This window comes from Ceratotherium simum, chromosome 18, assembly GCF_057802395.1.
Source record: "Ceratotherium simum simum isolate JZ-2026a chromosome 18, ASM5780239v1, whole genome shotgun sequence".
In the NCBI taxonomy this organism is placed as follows: domain Eukaryota; kingdom Metazoa; phylum Chordata; class Mammalia; order Perissodactyla; family Rhinocerotidae; genus Ceratotherium; species Ceratotherium simum.
In genome coordinates, this window is record NC_141917.1 from 52,150,233 (window position 1) to 52,176,528 (window position 26,296).

General features: G+C 44.4%; 1 protein-coding gene across 7 annotated transcripts in view; it reads left to right on the plus strand.

The window, feature by feature from the left end:
• The first annotated feature begins 627 nt into the window (after window positions 1-627).
• MAST4 (microtubule associated serine/threonine kinase family member 4) overlaps window positions 628-26,296 on the plus strand; it is a 550,605-nt gene continuing 524,936 nt past the window's right edge. For all 7 annotated transcript variants that reach the window (XM_087443360.1, XM_087443354.1, XM_087443356.1 and 4 more), the window contains exon 1: window positions 628-1,288. In XM_087443360.1, coding sequence (XP_087299486.1) covers window positions 923-1,288 — 366 coding nt within the window. In that variant the 5' untranslated portion in view covers window positions 628-922. The remainder of the gene's footprint in view (window positions 1,289-26,296) is intronic.

Sequence of the window (26,296 nt, forward strand, 5' to 3'; positions counted from 1 at the left end):
GGCAGTCTGCTGAAGCTCTCTATATATTTGCTCTAATTCTGCCCATTGCCAGACAAGACATACATTAACGTCTCCATTTCCAGTCGAGGGAACTGAGGCCCAAAGAGCTTGAACGGAGAATCCGGGATTGGAGATCAGCTCCGTTTGGATCCATTCACTATACCACGAAGTTTTCCCCTTTCTCCTCCAGCACGCTGGTGGGTGCGTGTGTGCACCCTTAAAGTCCTGCTACTTCTTCTCATCAGTTTCCTCGATTCCACTTTTCCGAAACAAAGTCCAGTTCTTCTCCAAGGTCTCACCGCCCCATTCGGCCCCCTCCCCCTGGTGTTCCAAGGACGGCCAGCCACTCCTCCCCTGAGTTCGGATTCCCAGGCTTTGGCTCGATTGCGGGCCCCACTCCCACCCTCCAGGGTACGGGTGCCTCGCTCGGGTCCCCCGGGCCCCAGCGCTCGGGCGGGACCCCGCAGCCGGCGCCTCGGCCCCGCCTCGCCCACCTGACGCCCGCGCGGCAGGGGGCGCCGCAGCCTCCGCCCACCGGCGCGCCTGCCCTGCCATTGGCTCCGCGGGCTGCCCATCTCCTCCGCGCCCCGCTCCGTCCCGGAGGCAGGTTTCGCTGGAGAAGCCGCAGTCCCGGCGGCTCGGGCGCAGCGCGGGAGGACCGTGGAGCGCCGAGCGCGGACCTGAGCTGGCATGTCCCTGCGCGCGGGAGCCCCCGGCAGCCGCCAGGCCCGGGCGGCGGCTAACTTGGTGGCGGGCTCCTGCGGCCGTGCCGCGGCCATGTAGTCGCCGGCGGGGCTCCCCGCAGCCCGGGAGCGGCAGCGAGAGCCTGCCGGAGCCGAGCTGCCCGCGGCTGCCCCCGGAGGCTCTTAGTGCGCGCCGCGCCCCGCCGCCCCTCGGGCCGCACTTTGGGCCCGGGAGGGAAATGGGGGAGAAAGTTTCAGAGGCGCCGGAGCCGGTGCCCCGCAGTTGCAGCGGCCGCGGCTCCCGGACTCCCGCTCCTGCGGCGGCCGCCGCGTCCTCGCCCGGCGCTTCCTCGGCCGGGTCCTCCTCGGGCTCAGAAACTCTGTCGGAGGAAGGGGAGCGCGGCGGCTTCTGCCGCGAGCAGCCGCCGCCGCCGCCGCCGCCGCCGCCGGGCGGCGCCCTGGGAGCTCGTCCGCCGGCCGCGTGGGCTCCCGCGCGCGTGGTGCTCGAGCTTGGAGTCCCAGCGCCGCCGCCGCCGCTGCCCGGAGGAGCCGCGCCACCCGCGCCCCGGGGCAGCAGCGCGTCCCGGGAGGAGCAGGACGAGGAGGTGGGCCCCGCCTTCCCCCACCTCGCCCCCTCCGGGTCCTGGCTGGCGGGGTCCCCGGCTCTCCACCCAGCGCTCGCGCGCGGTGGGCAGGGCGCACCGGGGCGTGCAGAGGGTGAGGGACCCCAGGTGCTTTGCCCCGAGCCCGGGGTAATGACAGTTAGGAGCCTCCCTGTGGGTCATTGACTTCCCCAGGGTGGTTACCTCCGTGTTTGTGTTTGTCTTCTTGTGCTGCCTGATAGTGTGCTTTTAAAACGTCAAAGCAGCAAACTCCTTAATGTCTCTATCTGCTTCCGTGGGTTTGTGAAGGGATGTGATCTGACCGCCTAGCTTGTCCCCACAACTAAGGTCTCGTTCTCCGAAGTGGGCATTGCTTCCCACTTAGAAGCGCTTGGGTCGAGGGCGAGTATGGGGAGGGGATGAGTGTGAGAGGGAGAGGCAGCGTGTTGGGGGCGGGGGGAGCGGTGCCCGCCGAGTTGCACGGCGGGGTTTCAGTGGCCCCGGCCCCGGGGTATCGCCCGCGGATGGCTCTGGCTGGTCGCGGCAGCGCCGGTCCTCCGGGAGAGGAGGACTCCCAGCTCTTGGCGGCGGTGCTGACGTGCGCGCCTGCAGCTCGAATTCGGACTTGTTCCAGGGTGTGCAGATACGCGCTGGTCGCAGAACTGAATATAGGGAACGTCCCACCTTCTTCGAGAGATTGTTTCCATCCTGGTTCCCTGGAAGGATCTTCGTCCAAAACTTGTGGGTCGTGTCCTGACACACTGAGCATATGACTTTGGTCTCCTCCTGCCTGCTTTCTCTGGCTTTTTTCTGCCTTTGGAGGACAGTTAAGGAAGCATAAAGTTCCTCATTTATTTAAAATTATTTGCTTTGGACATTTCTTCTGGAGGAGTCATCTTGATCAGGCAGGGCCATAAATAAAACATCACCCTAACATAGCCTCCTTGTCAAATTAATTCCTCAGTGCCAGCATGGTATTCTCCTCATCTCTGTTGGAGTTAGCTTTATAAAGTAATTTTTTTTGTCCCTCAGAAGATGCAGGCTGAGGCCAGTGCCCCTTGGGACCCGAGCCTGGATGCAAAGACTAGATCTGGCACAAGGTGAGAGGAGTCAGGTCCTAGCCTGGCAGAAATGGAGCAAACCCTAGCTGGTGGTTGTTCAGGCCTCTGGCAGTCACCATGACCCATGTCCCAGTGCTCAGGATGCTTGCAAGCATCCTGGACAGGTTTCTGGAGACCTGCTTTCTAGAACTGTCTCTGCTTCTGAGTTGTGAGGCCTTGGGTGAGTCGTTTCATTCCTCTGAGGTTCAGTTCCGTATCTGTATAATGAGGGGTTTGAACCAGTGAACTTCAAGGTAAAGTTCATTTGCACATGAATGCTCCCTTTTTCTGATCAAGAATTTAGGATGGATCCCAAGTTCAGATTGATCCTAGGGACAGGATGCCAGGTGTTAAGCTGAGTGCCACACCCATCACAGAACTACCTGAGCAAACTCGGGACTGAAGCAGCGTTCTTCAGTGGTTGCATCTCCTTTTGAAGATGCCAGGCATGTTCTGAGTGTTCGCCCTGTGACATCTGCCTCAACTTGCAGAGATGAGCACACTTGTCCCTGGGCAGCTGGGGGTATGCCCTAACTTACTGATTTACCACTTGATTCTAATTGAGCCTTGCCATTGGTAGAGAAGATAGTAGAGTTAGTTCCCTGTGTTTTCTGTGTAGCTAGGAGGGTGTTCCGTGGTAAATGACATGGTCTTGCAGATCTCAGGTGGGGAACGCCGGGACCTTCTCACTTTTGATCCCGATTCTGTAGCTGATTTATTGCGTGCCCTCAGGGTGACAGTGTTTTACTTTCTCGGAAGTGGATATAATGATAGCTTATTTCACAGGCAATGCAGTGAGGATTGGTTGATTGAAGCACATTTTGGCAAGTGGAATGACTAAATAACATTGGTCAGGATTTGTGCCATCTCAGAATTGGATGGAAACTGATACAGTATTGCAATTTATTGTGTAACTTAACCTGTCGCAGGGGATGCTGGAATTTGTTGAGTGGAAATTTTGATTTGCTTTCAGAATTTTAAAGCGAAACTAAAACTAGAGGTTTTTTTCACCTCTCAGGAATGGAGAAGTGGCAGTCTTGGTGAAAGGGGTTGAAGTCCAGTGTGCATCTTCTGGTTCTTACACTGGGGAAGGGATGGTGCAGTGGTTCTTAACCTTTTGGGGCTGGGTGGGGGTTGTGGTTGTGGGCCTGTTTGAGAATCTAATGTAAGCTCTCCATCCTCTCCTCAGAAAACACACACAATTATAAATACCGTAAGGTTCAGTCATGAACTCCCAGTTAAAAACACTCAGTTTAGTGGAAAAACCAGAGTTTGATTCCTAGGTTTGCCGCCTTAACTAGATGTGAGGTTGTGGACCATTCAACTAATGTAAGCCCCATTTTTTCACCTCTTAGATGGGAATTATAGCGATAGAGCTGTTAGGCATTTTATACACACCATCTGATTTAATCCTAGCACAGTATCAACATATAGCATTGGGTGGTCAGTAAATATTAATTTTCATATTTATTTGTGATAAAAATTTTGTGAAATGGAAGTGCAAGCTTGGGCTGGCTTGTTATTTATGCATAATTAACCTGATACCTACTTTCAGAGAACCTGAGGCTGTGTCTATTCAGTTTCTTCCCATTTCGTTATACTATGCTGGGAAACTATTTTTATTTGTATCAGGTTGTATTACGGCATTGTTAGCGCAGGGTTAGTTGTACTGTAGCAAGGCACTGAATGTAAAGCATTAAAAGGCTTACGTGCAACTCATAAAATGGAAAGAGGTTCATTTAGATTTTAAAATTGTTACATCTAGCTTGGGAGAGTCATTGTTTTCCAAAGATTATTTTACAGTAGCTTATTGCATCAGTTTTTAAAAACAGCAAAATTCTAAGTTTCTAGTATATTGATTGCAGAGCTAATTTTTGGGGGCAATCTTGTTGAAGCTGTTTTGTTATATATCTACTAGGGTCAGTAGTGTGTGACCTATTTCACGTTTTATCTTTCTGTTGATATGTGTGTAAAGAACTTACGAAGTATAGACTTAAATCAGTCCTGTAAGCTTTTGGTGTCTTAAAAACAATGCTTTAGTTTACATGGCACTGATTTTAGTTTTTAGGTACTTAATGTCAAACACATGAAACTTAGAGATGGCGCATGACTTTTTATTTAATAAACTGCATCTGACTTCTGCGGCTTCCCTGGGCCTGTGGATTTGGGGTCTGTGCATGCTGAGAGGTAGCGGGCTGCATTTCTGATAGTTACATGGTCTAGCTTGGAGGACAGTTCTTCTGACAACGTTTCTGAGACTTGCCTTTAGGCACTCTGCCCTGTCCCTTCCCAGAACACCTTGTGATGACTGATCAAGTACTCAGTGCTGTTTGCTGTGTGTCAATGAAATCCTGGAGGGCAGAAATCTTGTCTTTGTATGCCTAGCATGGTGCCTCTCATATCTTAATAGGGGTTCAGTAAATATATGTTGAATGAATGAGGAAAAAATGACATCTTTGAAAATAGTTGCACATTTGATTGAAGGGTGACTCTGTATGTGTTCATTTGTTTTTGTGTATTGTGAATTATGATGCTCAAAACTTTAGATCTGTTATCAAAAAAACCTCATGGATCACAGTGAAAATGTTATGAACAGTTTTTCTGGGTAAATTTTGAACAAACTTAAATCACTGAGGATTTACTCAGAACACCTGTGAAGGGACTTTTGCATTACTGTGCTTTTCACTGTGTATGTTAGAACTTGAAACTTTCAGGGATTCTTAGAATGGCAGAAAAAAGGCTTAGTGGTCAAAAGGGTTTTCAACTCAATATAGAGTGGCTCATTTATACTCTGCTGCACTAAAGGATTTGTTTTATTGGCATAAATTGGGAAACAGTTTCCCTCATTGATAATAGGCACAATTAAGGGATGTCTTTTAACTGTTCTATTAAATGGTGTGTGAGTTTGAGGCTTGCTTTTAACATCACTTTGGGTGGTTGTGTGTGGGGGTGTCCCCCACATGGCAGTAATGCAGTAGATGAATTTCATTGGTTAAGAGAATAAATAGCAAAAAGCAACCATGAATTCAGTAAAGCTTTTCACTGAATTTGTATTTTATTAATCACAGCAGCTACATAATTTGAAAAAAAAAATAGTGCATAAATTTTCGCATATTTATTATTTAATCTGCTTTTTGACTCACTACTTCAATAAGAGCCATGAGTTCAGAAAATCAGTCAGCCAGCCAATTTATAGAGTCTGCCTCGGTGTGAAGCATCGTTCTGGGCACTGAGGACACGAAGATGGAGAAGACAGAGAGAGTTTTGACCTCATGAAGCTTCTAGTGTCGTGGGGGAGATAGTCACTAAACACATGATTGTTAATTAATAGGTTTCAAGGGTGGTAAATGGGGTGTGGGGACAGGCTGTGAGGGGGTGTGTGACGGCACCGTGTAACCCATTTAGTTGGGGCGTAGGAACTGCCTCACTGAGGAAGTGAGGTTTGAGCTGAGACTGAATGGATGAGCAGGAGTTAGTGGGGAGAAGGGAAGAGATGAGAGAGATGCAGCTAGCAGGAGAGAGCATGGTGGGGCTGTGGATCTGAGAGGAATCTGGGTTGTTTGGCGTGGAGGAGAGGGGAGCATGGCATCGGGTGATGCTTGAGAGAGAGGCAGCAGCTGGGTCATATAGAGTCTTCTGGACTTGATTCTGAGGGCACTGGGAGCTATCGAAGGATTTGAAGCAGGGAAGTGACATGATCAGATTTGTATTTTGGGAAGGACAGGCAGCATGAAGCCCACGTGTTGGGAATGGCTGCTGTGGCCTGTTTAAATGTTTGATAACCTGAGAGGATGGCATCTTAATAAATGGTGTGTAGATGGAACAGGGGCTCATTCCTGATAGTTCAGGTACTCGAGGTAAACACATATGAAATATAATAGGAAAAGAATTTAGGTCTATTCAAGAGAATATCTTAGTGTAATATTAATGCTTCTTTTCACTGTGATATTGCCTTAAGCCTAGTATTTTCTTGAAGGAAAAGCTTTATTAACGTGAATGGAGACTGAGAAGAGGGCCTTGCAAATACTCATTTCCATAGTAAATCGCAGGGAAACATTTACCTGAGGTGAATATGAGGGGAAATTGCCCTGAGATTGTGTGAGAGTCTCTGGTGATGGGAAGTGTGGTGTTGGTGAGCTAACACACATTGTGATAGTCTAGCTTGTTTGCTTGGATTTTCCTACAGAGGGAAGGGTCAGCATCAAAGAACTCAGGCTTTTACCCTTTCCACCTCTGGTCTGAGGTATTCCAGGAAATGTCAAATATTTATATTTTTCCAGTGTTTTAGAGCCAGTGACAAAGGCTATCTATGCCCTCAGACTTAGTGGATATGGTCTATGAGTCCGGTTGTATTTCACTTTGTCCCTGTGGGGAAGAGCGTGGAAGTGCTACAATGCAGGGTGCAAAGACGATAAACTGTAGAAAGAATCCTGGCAGAAAATTTCTCACAATGAGAGGAGTCCATAACCAGGTGGCCTGGCATTAGAGAAAACTGAGTGGGGTGTGTGTGTGTGTTTGTATGTGTGTGTGTATGTCTGTACGCACACATGCATGTGTACGTCTTAGAAGAGAATATTGTACTTTTTAGATGAAAGACACCCCATGCCGTTTATAATCACGTTCTCACACTCTATAGTGTTGCCTGGAAAGGGCTTGTGCTCCTCTCCCTCATCCCTTCAGAGCTGGCAGCCAGTTTTTCCCTGCTCTTGAGGTCAAGGTCTCTAGTGCCGAGGGACATGGACTAATGACCCTGGTTCAGCCACTTATAGGCCCTGTGACTTTGGAAAGGTTGTTAATACTGAGACTATTTCCTCATCTGTAAAATGGACATGCCAATATTTATTGCAGAGGGTCGTTATGAGAATTAATGAGATGTTTTATATAAAGTACTCAGCATGATGTCTGGCACACAGTATGCCTTCCATAATTATGTTTGCTGTTATTACTGAGTATGGAAAAGCTGGTTTATGCAGAATATCACGGCCACAAATGGGAATAATCGGAAGCCTTGAGTCCCTTCCATCATGGAGTATGCTACCAGCATGTTTTGTTGGTAGTCCTGGCAGGCCCTTTCATTCATGAGTAGGTAGATGTGTTACATAGTTATCACTTTTAATTTCATGGACAGAGCATTTCTTATGATGTACTAACAGCAAAGCTTTATGGTGTATGGTTCATTAACCCTTCTATTAAGACACTGTCTCTCTTTTGCTCGTGGAACCTGCTCTTAGTGATCATTTATTAAATAATATACTCAAAGGCTCTGTGAACATGTAAATCACTAGCTGCGCCCGGGGATTTAGTCAGAAGGCAGCATGTCAGCCGTGTGGTGAGGCTGGTGAGGTGACCATGTACTTCTCTTAAGCTTCCTAGATAATATTTAGAGGCTGAGAGGAGAGTAACAAGGGAATCCAGTGATTTTCTGGAAGCCGACTTGGGCTCGTGTAAGCACTGGGGGCCGGGAGGGGGTGAGGCAGGTGGTCCAGGGGCCACCCCAACTTCTCAAAGGGGAAATCTGTTAGAAATGCGATAAAACTTCTAAAAATGCAAGAACTCATGTATGTAAATTGCCCAACAAAAATTCTATTTTGTCCTTTTGGGATAGTGGAAACATTTCAATTTTTTTCTTAATATTTCAATTTTTAAGGCAAAAATGCACATAATCTCAGAGCACTCTTGATATAACTCGCATGCTGGTACAGCGACTACAGTGCTTCCACCATCCTGCTGCTCTGCCCTCTGCACCTGTTCAGGTCGACATTAGTTCAAAGATTATTGTTCTCTTTGATGTCTGCACTATTTTGTCTGGTTTCTTATCTGGTAATGTTATTTTGGGTTAAAGCATAACATAAACTATGATTAAGCAGAGGTCTCTTTCTCCAACAGCTGTTGTGCACTTGTTTCTCTGCCTCTCTTTGCCCTCTCTCTCAGCGCCCTCTCACCTGGTCCAGAATTCCTGGGAAGGGTTGGACAGTAGTCACTTCCAGGGTTAGGAGAGAGAACCCTGCCCTAAATGTGAAATGTTGGTTCAGGACCGTGGTCAGCGGTACACATACACTGAAGTTTAAATGTATAGAACTTGTGTGAAATTTCTGGTGGTACCACCCAACTTCTCTAATGAAAAGCATTCGCTGCTTAGTTAATCATTTGGCTTCATAACTAGACACATGTGTCTGTGAGACAGCTTATAAATTTGTACCCTAGGCCTGTACTCTTTTGCTAGCCCATCAATTCCTCTCTTGGACACAGTCAATATAATTTTGATTATGGTACTTACTTTCACTGAACCTTTCAGCCCAAATGCTTTGTCTTGATATTGGGGGTGGGGGCAGGTGGGGAGGTGGGAGGGAGGATGGAACTACTGACGAATTGGCTTTCTTTTCTTAACTAATTTCATAGGCTATCATGTGGAAAATGAAAATTTAATTTTAATGTGCTTGACTTTGTAATTTAATGGTGTTTTCAGTGGCCAGCAAGCTCACAGGTGCACCCAGTTTAGTTTGGGGAGTTGAGTGTACATAACAAAATCACATCAGATGTGGGTCTTTTGGCCTCTGCCTTAGAACTTGGTCAGCTACTTTTTTTTAAGTTTTTTTTTTTGGGAAGAAGATTGGCCCCTGAGCTAACATCTGTTGCCCATCTTCCTCTTTTTGCTAAGGAAGATTAGCCCTGAGCTAACATCTGCACCCATCTTCCTCTATTTTTTATGTGGAACCCCGCCACAGCATGGCTTGATGAGCGGTGCATAGGTCGGCGCCTGGGATCCGAACCTGCGAACCCCGGGCCGCTGAAGCAGAGCACGTGAACTTAACCACTACACCACCGGGCCAGCCCCTCAGCTACTTTTTTAATAAGCTGAGAAGTTAGGTATGTAGTTCACTCCTGGCTGATGATTTTGTGCCATTCTATGTTTGTTTTAAAAATAATACCATCGTTTCTCTGGCTTCTGATGTTAACATCTGTCTTTTCAGGCATTTCTTTATGCAGAGATGGATACACTTTCTGCAATGCAGGAAGGGCCCCAGTGCCTCATCAGTGCCGGGGAAATAAAGTAAAATTGGGTTAGAGTTGGTGATTAAAACCTTATGTCGTTGTACACGGTCATTGAGACTTATATTCAGAGAAATTACAAATTTAAAATTGCTTTTTAGGGCAATCATTGCTAGCTGAACTACATTAAGGTATTGAAATAGAATGCAGTTGTGATGAAATCCATTTTGTGTGTAAAGGTTAAAGGATTATTTTCACAAATAGGTTCTTTATAAATAAATTGATCCCATAGAAATATGTCTAGCTCCTGTACACACAAACTCAGAAAATTTGCTTCGTCACTCCCTTAGTTTTAGTTGGAGTGCGTAATTGAAATCACCTGAGGCTTAATTGAACTCGTCATCACCCCAGGCTTCTCGTTTTACAAGGGCGGCTCTGAGGCTACTCACTTAGATGCTGCCAAGGAGAGGAGGGGAGAATTGTTCCAGAGAAAGGAGCAGCCCCAAATGCTGGTTTGGGGAGAAAGGACCATAGAAAAGTTTTACTTAAGGAGGAGAACATTAGACTCATCTCAGATGAGTAGTGTACGAATCAGGAAGACCCAAGAAAATGCCGACCTTCCCGTTCCTGTGGCTTTTCTCAGACTAGTAAGTAGAAGTGCTGTGTTCAGTCAGCGCGGCCTAAGTTTAAAGACTGAGTGTGTGTGAGCATGAGAGAGTGAAGAATGAGAGGGAGACTACTTGTCAAGTAAGAAGAAAATATCTTCTCTTTGCCTTATGTTTTGGTACTTTAAATTATTTATCTATTGTTTGAAATATTACCTTTGTAAACTTTATTTAATGTACCACTTTATTTTCTTGGAAAATCTTGGTTTTTTGCGCTATGGACATTAAATTACCCTAATAGGCTACCCCAGTTCTTTGTTGGTTGGGCAGGGGAGTATGGTTCAACAGTGCCTCTAAGACCTTGTAGGAATAGCTTTAACCTGTGGTGATGGGTGGATCGCAGCCATGGTGCAAATTCTGTATTAGGAGGACAAGAGGTAAAATGGAAATAACAACTTTGAACTCGCTTGATTTTCTTTATTAAAATGTCAGTACCGCTTTTGTTTTCAAGAGTTCCACTTCTGAAGTTAAAACATTTCTACTGGAGCAAGCTGAGGGCAACAGTTTTAAAATTATGGAGTAAGAGTGGTTGGGAAGAGCTATACCAGTAGAGTAGCATCATGACGATTTTGTAACCTGCTAAAATCATACTGGTTTAAATGCCTTTAAAATTATTCGGAGTTATCACTTTCTTTGTATTGGGTTGCCTGTCATTCTGTGTTCTAATTCATTCCTTGCTCTTTCTTCCCTTCCTGTCTATAGCTTGATCATTGGAGTTTGAAAAAGAACACGACAAACCACTTTAGCTGGGAGATTGTAGTGAAACCTTTGTTAACAAAACAGAATGTTTGGGGGAAAAACCCTTTCTGGTTACTGAATTTCATGATTCACTAAAAATTAATTGAAGGCCTTTGTTGTCACTTTGTTGCTTACCTTTTTTCCCTGTAATGTCATGGTGCAGTTTTGCTGCCTTATTATTCTGTGCTGAACAAGCTGGATTTTTTTTTCTTTTTAATGACTGGACGTCTTGTAGAGCTTTAGGGCTCTCACTCTGGGCATCAATCATCTTTGAAAACTATGGAAGACGTAGAAGTGTATAAGAAGAGGTAGAAAATGAGTATAAAATTGCATGTGCTGTTAACGAAAGTAGATAATCTTGACTTCTTTTTTAAACTTTAGAAGTTGAAGATGACAGTTTTGTTTTTCTCAGTGTTGGGCTGCATTATCTTTGTTCCTGGGTTGTGCTAGATCTTGTATATATTGTTAATATTTGTACAGTACTTATCAGAAGAGGCTGTGCAAACTGTTATTATTTCAACTGTTTTCTCGTTCCCATTTTGTACACATTTCTCTTTGTAGTAGAGTTAATAGTTAATATATCTCCCTCCCGCAAGATTGTGAGCTCCTCAGAGTGGGAACAACGTCCTATCAACTCAAGTCCCTGCAGCAGAGAGAGTGCATCGCATGTAGTGGATAGTAACAATATCTGGCACAAAATTGCAGGTGAGGCATATTGTGTGTCAAGACGCCATTCTGAGTGTTTTACATGCATTTATTCACTTAACTGTTACAAAAGTCTTTTTAAATTTAATTGATAATTCTTTTGGTTCATACTACCACGCTGTAGCTAAGTGGCCTCTGAAGGTTATACAAATGAAGAGAGTAGTGAGAAGAGACGGTTTGAGGAGACAATTGAGGAGCACTGTGCATTCCTTAAGGCCTTAGCCTCTTGGTCATCTCTATCCCAGAGCCTAGCACAGAGCCTTATATGATGTGGCACACAATAAATGATGGTTGAATGAATAATTGTTAAATGAATGAAAATACTACTTAGTGGATAGGTCCTTGTGTCTTTGGCGTTAAGAGTTTGGATTGTCTGTCTGTAGAACTTTGGTTAAGGTCAGGGCTAAGATTTAAAGCTATGACTCTGGGTTTTAGGTCATCAGTTAGTGGGCTGAGTGGGTTTCTACAAATGAAAGGGTTTGACTCGAAACCAGTTCTTATTTTTCTCTTGGCACTGGGAAACTGTATTCTGCCGGGATAATTTTTGGTTATTCATTACAATCACACTTGTAGCAGTAAGCTATTTTTGCCGCATGTTTAAAGGGATTTTAATTTCTGATGAAATATTGACAACTAGCCTTAAAATATTAAGTGATACTGGCTGCACTCATTAGTGCTCAGGATAAAGCTGCTGTCAGTGGAAATGGGTTGCAGGAATTCTGGCAATTTTGTCAGTAGTGGATGAGTTGGTGTGGCAGTTAGGAGACCTGAACTTTGCCTTGGCTCCTTAATAGGCAAATTATCAGCCTTCGTGATCTTCACCTGTGATGAAATAGGTTCTTTTCCAGTCCAGCTTGTTTTTGTTTCCTTCTTACAATAGAAACATTCATTTAAAATTTTAAAATTGTCATCAGTATATGATTTGTTATAGAACTGTTTATCCACGTTTTTCTTTTGACAAACTTGATAGTCAATTTAGATAGTGGTGGTTTCCTGTTTGTGAATAAGCACGTGATCTTGAGAGGCATTCTCAGGGGGACAGTTACTCGTGGATTCTTCCTTTCAGATTATGCTGACTTAAACATACAGAAAAAATATGCTTTCTTTATGTTCCACTTTTATCCATCTTTTAAAATATTTTGCGATGTTTCTGTCGGTCATCATGAATAAAGGTTGAGGGTCCTATCTCTCACTCTGCAGTCCCTGCAAAGGACTTTAACTCTGGATCACAAGGTCAGTTTTGCCTTTCTCTTGATGCTGTAGCATCCTGTTGTGTTACCTCACCCCTTCACGTTGCCAGGCTTCTGTGGGTTTTTTTGAAATACTTAGAGTCTTTAAATAGAGCATGAAGCTTCAGTTTTAGAATAGAAGTCTTGTAATAGCAAATTGGTTTGGCTAGCAGGGAGACGAGGGTGTCGAACATGAGCCCCCTTTTCAGTACAGGGTAACTTTAGGGCCTGCGTAATAGGGTCTTAACTGTATGAACTAGGCTGTCCTTTAGAAATTGTCATGGAGGCTATCTGTTGAATAATCTTTAAAATAATTTTTAACCATAGAGATGTAGTTTTAAATGGTGATTTGCTTTCCAGATCAGCCTACAAAAGCCTAATTAACCCCCAAAATGGGATGATAAAGTCTTAGAAATGGGATCATAGTGCTAGAAATGGTGAAAGTAGAATTTTGGGTCTGAAAGGTCAAAGGCTGCTCTGCACCTGTCTTCCCCAGAGAGGTTAAGTGTGTACTTGGCCAGAGCGGGACCGAGCTGGGGCCTTCTGACTGTCAGCTGCTCCTGCCTGTCAGGGCACTGCTGCTCCAGCTTTCAGTTTCTAATGTGAGGTTCCTTTTGGGGTACCGGGGGCAAGTCTTTCTTCTCTATAGTGTTGGGGGCAATATAGCAGCTTCTGGAGGTGGATGACTGTGGCACAAATAATCATTGGCTGTTCTCAACATCTGCACACCTGGATGAGCACTACCCTCCTGGGTGTTCTGAGTTAGGGAACAGTTCAAAGGGGAGAGGGAGCTCGCACACTCAGCCTCCACTCGAGCCGTGTGGTGGCTCTGGAGATCCTCCTGGAGATGTGGCGATGACATTTCTTTGTCTTTAGGACACCTTCTTGGGTGCCCAAGACTCCCTTACATATGGGGACAAATCATTTTAGCCCAAAGCAAAATGTCTCCTGCTGCTTCTCAGTTCACTTCTAATGGGGGAGGCCTGTGAAGGCTCAGAATTTAAGGTAGAAGGTGGTTTCCTCAGAGCACATCAGAATGCCTTTTTAAATAAACCAAGTACTATTAATAGAAATAATTAAAACTAGAGGCCATTTATCCAAAACATTTTTTCTTTGTGTAATAAAATATCTTTGTAGAACAAATGATGCTCTGATTTGCATGGTCTGTCTCTCCCTCACAAGCAGAAATTCAATTTTCCCATGCTTTTTCTTTTAGTTTAACTCAGATGATAGGGTTGATAGTTCCTGTAGATGAGGCTTTAAATAATTGCCACATGTCCTTGTTCCGTTGGGGACTTTATGCTTAAATGTGTATTTTCAGGAACCCGAGTCCACAGAGTTTGAGGAAGGGTGGCCGCGTCACTCCGCCTGGGGGATGTTTTATTCATTATGTCTCGAGTTGCTTGTCTTCTCTCTCTGCCATCTCTCTCCCCTCCTCTCATGAGATGGTTAAGGCTGAGTTGTGGAATTGTTGCAATTTGTTCTTTCAAAGAGATGTCGAAGGCCCCATCAAAATAGTTGATAGCTAAGTTCCAGCAATGAGGATGATCCTGTCAGAGCCTCTCTGTGCCCCTTTGGAGATCGTCTGTGGAGTTAAAGGAAAGTGAAACACAGATATTTAAAAATGATAAATACAGGTTTACCGAGTGATTTCATGATGATAGTTATGAGCCCTGCTGAGAAACATCAGGGAGCGCTCCCTTTGTCCTCTTGCAAATCATCCAATCAGATGGGCACTTTCTTGAATTGTTCAGATACTGTCACCTGCAGTTTTTAGAAATTTGTTTTGACACCTAAGGACATCTAAGGATGTAAATGTAATTACTGCTGCTGCTTTCTCTGTGGGCTGGGATGAAAAGTGGCAGATTATATAACAAAATTGCCACTAAGATGTAGCTTTTTTAAAGTTAAGTTTCACAGGTATTCAAAATTTTGTTGCTAAACTTGTAATACAAATTGATGACTTCTGAAGCATTACTTTAAGGTCTTGGGCAATCAGACTAATTTGACTTTTGAGATGGGTAGCTTTCAGTTTCAGGTGGTTAAAACAGCTGCTCACTTAGGATATCCTAGAAAACTAGGGCTTTATTAGAGTGGGATTTTGTGTGGGAGGCTCATTTTAACCTAAACTTACAGGCTGGAGCTATATATCAGTATTATTGAGGTACAGGGGTGGTGAGTGTGTGGAGCCAAGTCAACTACTTCTTGGGTTATTATAATTATCTTTTGGAGTGCCTCTGTCTTCTTGCTTGTTGGCCTGCACTTTTGAAGGCCAGAGAGGGAGGAAATACTAGAGCACTGGGTGAGTGGACATAGGGTCCTGGAGAGTGAGGGTGTTATCTTAGCATGCTGTTTCCGTAGCAGCTGCTGGTGAAGATGACCTTGTTGGAGGTGGGAGGGTAACACTTCTCCCTGTACCCAGGCTGCTGCCAACCCTTCCTGCTGTGGGGCAGAGCAGGTGTGAAAGTGCACATTGTCTTGCTTTGTCAAGTCAAGAGGTATTTATTGAACCTTGCTGCTTGCAAAGCTCTATAGGAGTTGTCAGCTAGGAGGGAAGGGAGATGCAAAAGAAATAAAAAAAAATCTAGTCAGCACCTCAAGCAACATACGGTTGGATTAGGAGACAGAGCGTACACAGAGTGAGCTGACCTGAATGTGCACAGTGCACTATCAACAAGTGAAAACATGATTCAAACTGAAGGTGGGTGTGGGGAGGGAGGGAAGTACAGAATCATCAAGCTGATGGGCTTCATCTGGAAGTGGGTCTTCCTGGTGCCTCGAGGTTGTAAGTGTTGGAAAGGCGAGAGGAGTTGGTACCAGATTAAGTGATTTGTCCCAGCAGATATGTTCACCAGACCTATTTGCAGTCTTAGGAAAATCTATTTTTCTCTTTAAAAGGAATAATGTTTGGAAGGAATAGTAACTGGACGGTTGGTTTTTCCATATGTTTATGGTTAACTCTTTGTGCCTGTGTAATTTAAAATTACTGATACGAAATAAACTACCAGGATTGTAGTATATTCTCTAATACCAGCTTATTTATGGCTTCATAACTTTCTAATCAAGAGTATTTTTTTAAAGATTGATATTTCCCTAGATAATTAAGCAATGTTTATAGTTTTTCTACTTTTTTAGTCACTGTCTTCAGGAACTTTTTGTTTGTGGGGCAGAGTTTAGGGAGAAAGTATGTCAGGTAAGAATTTACCAGGGAAGGCATTTTTGGTGCTGTCTCGTGAGGAAAGCATTTTATTTTCTTGCTTTGGGATGTCTTTTGGTTGCTCATTACTTGAAATTTGCCAAGTTTAGAGCAGCGATGTTTTTGGCCCAGCTGAAATTTCAAACACTCCCTCAATCTTTTTGTTTTCCTCTTCTTCTTCAAAGTGTGAAAAACTTCTTCAAGGAGAAGCTCTCACCCTTTGCATCTTTGGCAGGAATCATGGCCTCTGTCAGAGAGGAGTCCCCGACATAGCTGAGGACTCGCCCTGTGGCCATGGCAGCCCTTGACCCAGGAGCGGACACCTCTGAGCCAGGTGGACTTGCTTAAAGTCCTCAGTATCCAGAGACTAACTGGTCTTCTTAGATAGATCCTGTGACTTTATAAGGTAGTTTCTCTAAGGCTTAAACCTGTCAGGGTGGCTAGTTCCCAGTGTTTGCCGGTGGGGAGGGAAGTGAGCCTACTGAGGATAAAGCCTACTCTCTAAAAGGCTCTCTGGACTTGATCTGTCTCCTTCAGGACTCTGCAGGCATGGGGGAAGATCCCTCCACCAAAGATTCAGTGATTGCCAATTGTGGTCTACCTGTGTGGGGGCCACATGTGATGTGGGGGCTGCTTTCAAAAGCCACGCAAAATTATAAAGCAAGACTGCAGGGGGCACTGGAGAAAATGATTTTATAGCGTGAATGGGGAAAATTTAGAGGAGATGGTGTTACTTATAAATGCCCAAGCTAAAGAGGAATGATTAGGGCAGTTCTGCTTTTGTAATTGACATTAAGCTCCCAAGTGAACTTACTTGTAGCCCTGTTCTCTCTTCCCTGGCCCAGCACTCTTATCCTTCGCTCTTCCTTCTGGAAAAATGACTAAGAAAGCAATCTGTGAGGCCCTGGGTGAATGTCTGGCCAGTTCCACCGCTTCTTCAAAGATTCTCTGTCCCAGTTATTTTTATTGTAACCACAATGTGTACTCTGGACTTTTGAAATTTACAGTTACAACTATGCTATTAATCTTAACTCTGAAAACTATAAATTTTCACCCTCTCCACATAGAGCTTGCAGACAGCCTGGTTAATGCATGAAATGATAGGGAGAGTAGAAGCTGTTCCTATAAGATTTGAGTTGTCTGGCATGTGAAGTCAAGGAGTTTATTGGCTCTTATTGAAATGATATTTGGGGTCTCTAGAATCCTTTGACTCTTGAGGAGGGCAGTGAGATCCCAATCTTAGATTAAGCTTTGAAAAAAAAGTCTTTAATTAGAGGTTTTCTATGTTGCAGAACAGAAGACCTCTCAAGGGACCCCTATTTTCCCATCTTTTGGAGAACAAGTTCCTCCTGTTCTTTGAGTTGGCAGATTTCTTTTGTGCCGAAAGACATTGTACTTTGCACACCTCCCAGCATGAAGGGGTCCCAGCATGAAGGGGCTGCTAGGACAGTGGTTTGGGGAGAGCAGGAACTTCGTGGTCCACACGTAGTGAGAGGTCCAGGGACCCCTCCCGTTGGGAGGTGGTGAGGTGCTTCTACTGGGCCTGTGTTTATCTGGAGCTAAGGACACAGCATCCTCTCTGATACTTTGTTTCGAGGGGCACGTGTGGCAGAATAATTTTTTTAAGCAATTAAACCTGTATCTTGCTCTTTGCTTTTTCTCTTCTCTGGTATTGCAAGCAGGAACTGGGATGGTTGTAATTCCTTGCCTTGGGGATATTTGCCTGGTAGAAAACTGAAGCAGTTTCAAGTAGAGGATCTTCTCAGTCTCTTCATAAATAAAAAGTCTAAACCTGTAGAGGAGAGAAGGCTGTGCCTCCTGGGATCAGGGGTGGTTTCCCTTTGAGAGCAGGGAAAGAGAAAGCAGATTCCTCCAGACGGGAAGGGGGTCAAGGTTGGTTGGCGCAGGGGTACAGGGGTTGGGATTCCATGGTCCTCTCGGTGGCAGCATGAGGCCAGGAAAGGCTCGACTTGAGAAACCGCAAGCATCCTGCCTTGGCAAAGATTCTGGGACCACGTGTGGGGCATGGAAGCACATGGATTTCAGCCCCTCGGGGGCTGGTTGACCATGAGGACTCAGCAGTACGCATGGTAGGCTTCCCTGTGTGCCATCCCAGGAACAAGTCCGAGGGATCAGTTTCATACCACAGGCCTTGGAATCAGAATTAATTGGATGTTAAGAATGTTTTTTGTACATCTGACTTTTGTGAGGTGAGGTTTCGTACCTGCTGTACCCACGATCAGAACTTGGCTTCGTAAAAATGCCTAGCTGTGATGCTACCATAAACTTAAAATCTTGGTTCTGCCCTTCTGTGTAATTTTACTAAAAATTAAAGTTTGGTGATCCAGGCAAATCAGAAGGCGGCACTGAGAGCTGAGTTTCTCTTAGCTCAAAGGTCTGTCCTGTGCTTCCTTCCTCCCTCCCTCCCCTTTGTCCGCCCCCAGCAAGTTCGTGGCTTCCTGCACAGGGCATCACCCGCGGATCTCCTAATGCGCTGTCCTGATTGCGTTTGAGGTCTTCTCCCCTCGCCAGACTGGGAGCTACAGGAGAGCAGAGACCCTGTCTTAAGCATCTTTGTAGCCGCAGCAGCTGCTCCCAGGGTGTAGTAAATCTTTGTTGAATAAATAAATGCATGAAGGGAACTTTACTCTGCAGCTGAAGGGAAGATGAAGCTCTGAAGTGAGAGCTGGCACTGAAAGACTGGCATGAGAAGGACTCCAGGAGAGAGTCCCCTCACTTTACCTCGTGGATCATGGGTGGGTGCAGCGTGTGCATTTTTCACATTCATTCCATGTGCTGTCAAAGTGAGCAATTCAGAATGGGATTCAAAGAAGAGATGATTAAAAAAAATTTCTTTTAAAAACTTTATTTTATGTTCAAGTTATATGTAAGTCTGGCGCTGCTGGCTGGCCAGGCGTCACCAGTTAGGCAGAAATGCCTGGAGTAAGACAGTTCAGGCTGGCTGGATGTCTGAGGAGATGTCTCGGGGCTCCTGGTTCTCTTCCCATAACACCTGAGAGTGCTGGTCCAGGAAGGGGTGAAGCCCAAGGCCCACCTCCTCGGAGGTCAAGGGCTTCCTTTCTGGATTGATGAGTTCTGTGAGCCCTGGGGAAGCCAGGGTTTTGTTTCTCAGGCTCCCAGGATGAGCAGCTGGCAGGGGCTTCTGTGTGAGTGGGCGTGGGTGCCCCATCCTCTGAACGGGCAAATGTTTAAAAATGTTTGCAAAAGCAGATTCTGGAAGGAAGACCAAGACTTCCCTGTGTAAATAGTTGGTAAGTACTGTTCCTTTCTTTCCTTTTACTAATTAATTTCCCTGACAGCTTTGCTGGCGGCTCTTCTCCACAATTGGTAGCTGAATTGCAGTGCTCAATTATCTGTATAATAACATGGTATAAAAACATATAGAGCCAGGAAAAAAATGGCTTCGACCAAAGTGGCTGAGCCTTGAAAATGGACACCTTGCACATTCACATCTGGACTGAAAGGAGAGCATCAAATCTGTCACTAATGATTTAATTGACTGAATTTCTTCCTAAAAGGTAAAAGAAGACATTAAATTTGAGTATGAGGCAGTTAATTTACCTTCAAATACAACCAGAAGCATTATTTCCCTCAAATGTATGGGTTTTCTGATGCTGTTAATTAGAAGTGATTCTCTGTGGCTCTCTTGCTCTGGAAAATGTTGCTAATGCATTTCAGCATGGGCCTTATTGAAGGCCTACTATGTGCTAGGCACTGCACTTTGCATACATTATATTTTTTTAATTCTACCTGTGATCTTACGAGGAAGGTGGGGATATCTCCATTTCACAGTTAAGGAAAGCGAAGTTCGCAGAAATTCAATAACTTGCTCACAATTTATCTGATATGAAAACCAGTGCTTTTTCCCACGGTGGGTCAGTAAAAGCAGAGAGGAGCTTAATTTTTTTTTTTCTTTTGCTTTGTTACAGTTGCTCATGAACGGACTTACCAATTTGTTGTGACAGTTACTTAAAAAAATAGTGTAAAAAATATGTAGAGCTGAATTGCTGAGCCCTGCCTGAATTCTGGCTCACAAAATTGTGAGGTAAAATGAGAGAGTGGAAGTTTTAAGCCACTGTGTTTTGGGGTAGAACGTACACACACTGGATAAGCAGCTTACAGGCCCTTGTTCTTTCTGTTTCTCTCGCTCAGGATGCTCACCCTCTCCCCTCCACAGTACCGTCACCTTGAGGGAAGCGCACCATATAAGCAAAATCTGGAAAAGCCAATGACCATCGACAAAATAAAACACAAAGCCAGCTAAGAAAGGGAGAAAGACAGTGCTTGGGAGAGCCAGGAGCACAATAAGCAAAATAGTTAGCCTGGCTTTCCAGCAGCTCGGGCTGAATAGGGAAATGGGGGCTGTGGCAGTGCTTTGTGGTCTCAGCTTTGACTACATTCTAGTCTCTTATGGAGCGTTGACATGTCAGGATTCCGCTGGGAGGTCTTGATTCTGCGTGCCCATCTGTTAAAGGCAGCCAGGTGGTTCTGAGTGGCCAGGGGTGTAGAAGCTTTGTTCTTGCTCCTGTTGGCCAAAGGAGTGAGGAGAGAGAGATTGGCATGTGGAGAAAGATTGTTTACTGCCCAGTGCCGGTTACTGAAGGCCTTTTATGAGCTGGATGCTTTGCAGATATCCTCGCTTCCATCCTCACTGCAAGTCCCTGAGGTGGAGGGGAGCAGCCCCGTTTTACAGGCGAGGAAACAGGCGTTTCAGAGAACTCAAGTAGTTGGTACCTCGTCTTCTAATTAGTGACAGGGATAGGATTTGAACTCATCTATTTGCCTTCCAAGTGTCTAACTTTTGCACTCGGATTTTTCCTGACCTTCAGCTTTGACCTGAAGGCCTTCTGTAAAGGACACTGACCTGTGTCCTCCGAGCCACAAAGGATTTTGCACACTTGTCTCTACTTCTTGCATTGTTCATGAATATGTTGTAACTTGCAGAAGACGCCAAGTTTTTTTGTGGGTGTTTATTTGAAAGCATAATTCCTTAAAAATTTACATCCTCACCACAACCTAACTTCTGGACAAACGTTAATGTCTCATTGCAGAACTAAGCACTTTTCTCTATGTTGGGAAACATCAGACACACTAGTTTAAAAGACCTCAGATTAACTGGATATGACTTGTGATGTTTATCCTGATCATCTTTGAGTGGATCCTCAAATAGCAAGGCAGCTATTAAAAAGTGTCATTCCCATTATGAGCATTGGGATTTTCATTTCCTTTAGTAGTCTGAGAATAGCTAGTGCACTTTTTACAAAAAGAGATTTTTTTTTTTATGACTTAATTTTGCTGAACTGATGGATATTGGGGGATGTGAGGAGAGAGGAAATGGAGAGAGAAGCCTACCTTCCACCCTTTCTAGGGCATCAGTGTCTTCGGTGGTCTTTTAAGCCAGCAAAAGGATATTGTCCAACCAAAGTGCCATTTATGAATGCAGTATTCTCTTCGTGGCAACGTTCTAAATGCCAGCCCCAGGCAGGCTCATAACGTTTGTGGAGGACCTTATGGATAGTGAAAATAGTGGCAAGAAATCAGTATGCAAAGAGGAGACTAACACTCGTCTGATATATTATTGTCATCATTTGTTAGTGTGTTGATCCTCACATGGAAGTGTGACCATTATGCGAGAGGAAGTTTTACAGGAGTAACTGTGGTGGACGGCTTACACTTGGGACTTGATGGGATTCCTGCCCCTGAGCCTTGGGGCTCACTGGGTGCTGAATTATGGCCATGCTACCTGTGAAGCGGGAACTTGGCGAGTGAGAGCCTGAGGGTGTATGTATTTCACTTCCTCGGAGCTGTCAGGTCTGATCAACCTTTTGTTAGAAATATTTTTTTACCCCTGAAAACTCATAAAAATTCATGTTGTAATATTAAGGCCTGCAGGATCCAGTAGAATTTTGTTGAGCTGCTTACACCCTTTTCTCCTAATAGATATATCATCCTCCTCATATGCAGGGGTACAGATGTGCGCTTGTGAATCTGTGTTGGAGGCTCATGTATATGCCAAAGTAGGTTTCCCGAGGGAAATGAAATAAACTAATGTTCCCCCCACTGGTTTAATGTGGCTAAGATATTTGTATGCGTATTCTCAGAAGATTCCATTCTGGGGAATAGTTTAAATTTCGTTAACCTTGTATATATTTTACCAGATACCTTTTCAGCCTACCTATTTATTTTATTACCATAATGATGCATCACTTGTGTATCTGGAAAGAAATAAAATTAATTAGTGGATTTAATTATTTTTATGATTAATATTTTTAGTGAGGTTGCCTTTTGTGTTGTTAGAAACAACAGATTTGTAAATTCTTACTGAGACATGGTGTATATTCTTGTGCCCTTAAAAAGAAAGTATGATGTTGGCCTAATGCATTATACAAAAATTTTAGTATTTTAAATATTGGTCTTAAACTGAGTGAAAGATTTAGGTTACTATTTTTTCCTTTTGATAGAGTGAGGACAGGGGCAATATTTAAAAATAACTGTTACCCAGTAATTATAGTGCACCATTACCAAAATATTCTGTAGGGAAAATCATATCCTATTATGCTTAACTATGTAAGATGAAGCCTTGATACAGTGTAAAGTGGTAGCTTATCCTTTCCTCCAGCACTATTATTAAACGGAGATTATACTGTATTGTGTGAGTATGTTTGTGAAGGGGGAAAATATGTGGAACTCCAAAATAGTACTATTCCTCTACCTTAAAACCATACAGAATTATGCCTGTAAATTAATGTTTTAAAAGCTCAGTACAATTTTGAATTTCGAATAAAGTTACATAGGACTTGTATGAACAAAGAAGTTATTGTGTGACATTAGAATGAGCAGATCATCTGTAGTACTTGCGGTTATGGCAGTCAACCTAACTGATGTCTTTTAGAAAAAACAAAACAGTATGTAGCTTTTCTGGTGGTAGAGAAGAATTTAGCTCTGTGGGCAATAGTCTTAGTTATGGAATGTTAATTATAAATTGTGACTTAAAACATTTTTATGAATTTTAGAAGAAAATATTTGCTAGTTCTTATTTCTCACATCCTTTTTTTCCTGCCTCCTTGTCCGTCCTTCTTTTCTCCCACCTCCTGTGAGGACAATTCTGTTCTTTTCTCCCACCTCATTTGAGGACAATTCTGTTTTCACATGTCCTAGTTTTTTCTTATGTCTCCCCAGAAGTGATAACTCATTTTGTTAGAATGGTTGTGATCTCAAAAGTGGAGAATTATGACTCCAGTTGGGGCTTAATCAGCCTGAGCAGGTGCATTCTAAGTAAGAGAGATACTGTTTTAATCCAAATGTCCCCCCTAATTCAGAGGAAGGGAAACATGGATAGGAATTGACACAGCAGTTAAGTCAGAATTGTTTCTAAATAGATTGTTTTTTTCTGAATTCTCTGGACACCCACAGCAGTGTCTTGTTAATAAATGGAAGAGAAATATAGAAGAAGAGAAGTTGGGGGTGACTGTCTTAATTCTTTGCTCTGAGGGGTCACAAATGCTTAAGAAAAATGAAATCAGAGGCTTACATAAATCCGAGGGAGCCGCAATGGTACAGTGCTCATTTTAGAGTGGAATTGGATTCTGGGACCCCAGGTGGGAAGGAATGGTTATATTAAAATGCCCAAAGCCCCACTATAAGGCAACTTAACTTAAATTGCATGAGCCTGAACAGGGTGGCTCTCTGGCAAGGGCCCAGAATTTTTCCTGTACTTCCTTTGTATTGAAGTGTGCTATTGTATCAGAAGAAGTGAGAAATGTCTGAGTGGTGTCTCAGAACCGGGGCACGCAGAGTAAACCAGGGCTCTTCTGTTAGGTGGATAGACTCATCTTGTCAGGTATTATTCTACTTGGCATTTTGGTGAGTTTTGGATTTTAGAGAAACATAGTATTTTTTTGTGTGTGTGTGAAGAAGATCAGCCCTGAGCTAACATCCATGCTAATCCTCCTCTTTTTGCTGAAGAAGATCAGCTCTGAGCTAACATCTATTGCCAATCCTCCTCCTTTTTTTTTTTTTTTTCCCCAAAGCCCCAGTAGATAGTTGTATGTCATAGTTGCACATCCTTCTAGTTGCCGTATGTGGGACTCGGCCTGAGCATGGCTGGAGAAGTGGTGCATCGGTGTGTGCCTGGGATCCGAACCCGGGCCACCAGTAGCGGAGCGTGCGCACTTAACCACCAAGCCATGGGGCCGACCCAGAAACATAGTATTTTGACTGAAAAGACATTAGCCGTGCTCTGCTTCTTGTGTGGTGATTCCTTGAGTTTTACAATTTATTACATTGTACTTTTATGTTTTAGGTATTTTTCTGTACATTTCCAAGTAAAAATGTTTTAAAGAAAAGTCACTAATGTGTCGGTCCAACTCGACCATATCAATTCATCATTGCTTCATTCCTCTATCTACTCAGCACCTCCTGTGTGCCAGGTCCTGTTATCGGCACTGAGAATACCGTAATGAGCACACAGGTAAAGCCCCTGGTCTCGTTGTGCAGAGGGGAGATAGACCCTGTGTTGGAGCAGGGTGGAGGAGTGGTCAGCAGACTTTCTCTGTAAGAGGCCAGATAGTAAACATTCTGGGCTTCGTGGGTTAGGTGGTTTCTGTCACAACGACTCAACCCTGCCATCGTAGTGTGAACGCAGCTGTAGACAATGTGTACATGAATGGGTATGGCTGTCTTCCAGCAAAACACTGCTTAGAGAATTAGGTGGCAGGCTGGATTTGGCCTGCAGCCGATAGTTTGCAGACCCCTGTGTTAGTATGTTAGGTAGTATGCCCTAAGGAGAAAAGAAAATGAAAGGGAATATGGAGTATTGGGGTGTGGGGGCAAGGGATATTGCAGTTTTTGACAAGGTGGTCAGAGGAGGCCTCCCTGAGAAGGTGACTTATGTAAAGATCTGCATAAAGTGTTTAGCTATGTGTATATTTGGGGAGAGGAATGATCCATACAGAGAGAACAGCAATTGCAAATGCCCCATGATAGAACATACCTGGAGAATTCAAGGGATGGTAAGAAGGCCAGGGCGTTTGGAGCAGAGTGAGTGAGGGGAGAGTGGCAGGAGAGGAGATCAGAGGCAAAGGCTGAGGATGAGGGCCAAGGTCACATCATGTAACCTTGTAAGGCCCTTTTTTTTTTTAATTTGTAAGTCAGTTGGGTAGTTACTAGAAGGTTTTGAGTAGAAGAGTGATGATCTAATTTTTAACAGGATCGCTGACTTCTGTATGGGTAATAGACTATATGGGAGCTGGAGTGGAAACCTAGAGAACCAGTTAAGAGGTGACTGAGGTAATCAGGTGAGAGATGATGGTGCTTGGAGCAGGCTCCTAGGGGTGGAGGTAGTGAGAACCAACTGGGTTCTGGATGTGCATTGACTGTAGACTTGACAGGATTTGCTCACAGAGTGGAACTGGAATGTGAGAACTGGAGGAGTCAAAGATGACCCTGAAGTTTTTGGCCAGGTGCACTGGAAGGGTGGGGTGCCATTTACTGAATGGGGTGATGGTAGAAGGACAGCCAGCCCAACAGAGCCCCTGACCCGATAAAGCGCACAGCCTGAGATTCAAGGCTAAGCAAGGTGATGTCATCTCTGGATGTGTGTGTGCCCTGGTGGCCTAAGTGCCCAGTTGCTAAGGCTGTAGTCTGTGGTGTCCATACTGGGGTTTGTTTGCAGCCTTCAGTCTTTTGCTGAGGTTCATGCTTTGTGCTACTGTTGGTTCCTGAGGATCTTCAACTCTTATGGGGCAGGTGAAGATTCCAAATACAAATTCTTTGAGTGAGTTCTTTTTTTTTGGTGAAGAAGACTGGCCCTGAGCTAACATCTGTGCCCATCTTCCTCTTTTTTGTATATGGGACGCCTCCACAGCATGGCCTGATGAGCAGTGTGTAGGTCCGCACCAAGGATCCGAACCTGTGAATCCCAGGCCACCGAAGAGGAGCGCAGGAATGTAACCACTACACCACCTGGCCGGTCCAGAAGGAATCCTTTTTAATCCATAAAGTTAATCAAAAGAAATCTGATGTCCAGTGGGTCACCAAGCGAACCCTCAAACACAAAGAGATAGGTGGGCTGACATCTGGTGGCTACAAGAGCCAAGGCCTCTTGTGAATCATTGATTCCACGCACTGTTGGTGGTTCTCACTGTGCTGCTTGGAGAAGGAGCAATACTCGCCCACTCTACTGTTACTGTGCATATAAAGAACATGTGAAATTCAGTGCCAATCAGCAATTTAGGACAGTTATCCCTGCTTAGAGTGTTCTGTCAGTTGTCTGCTGAAACATCTGCAGGTTGTTTCACGAATGCATTGCCAAATTTATGACAGTTAAAGCACAATAATGATTTGAAGATTGTAAGTGGTGGTTCTTG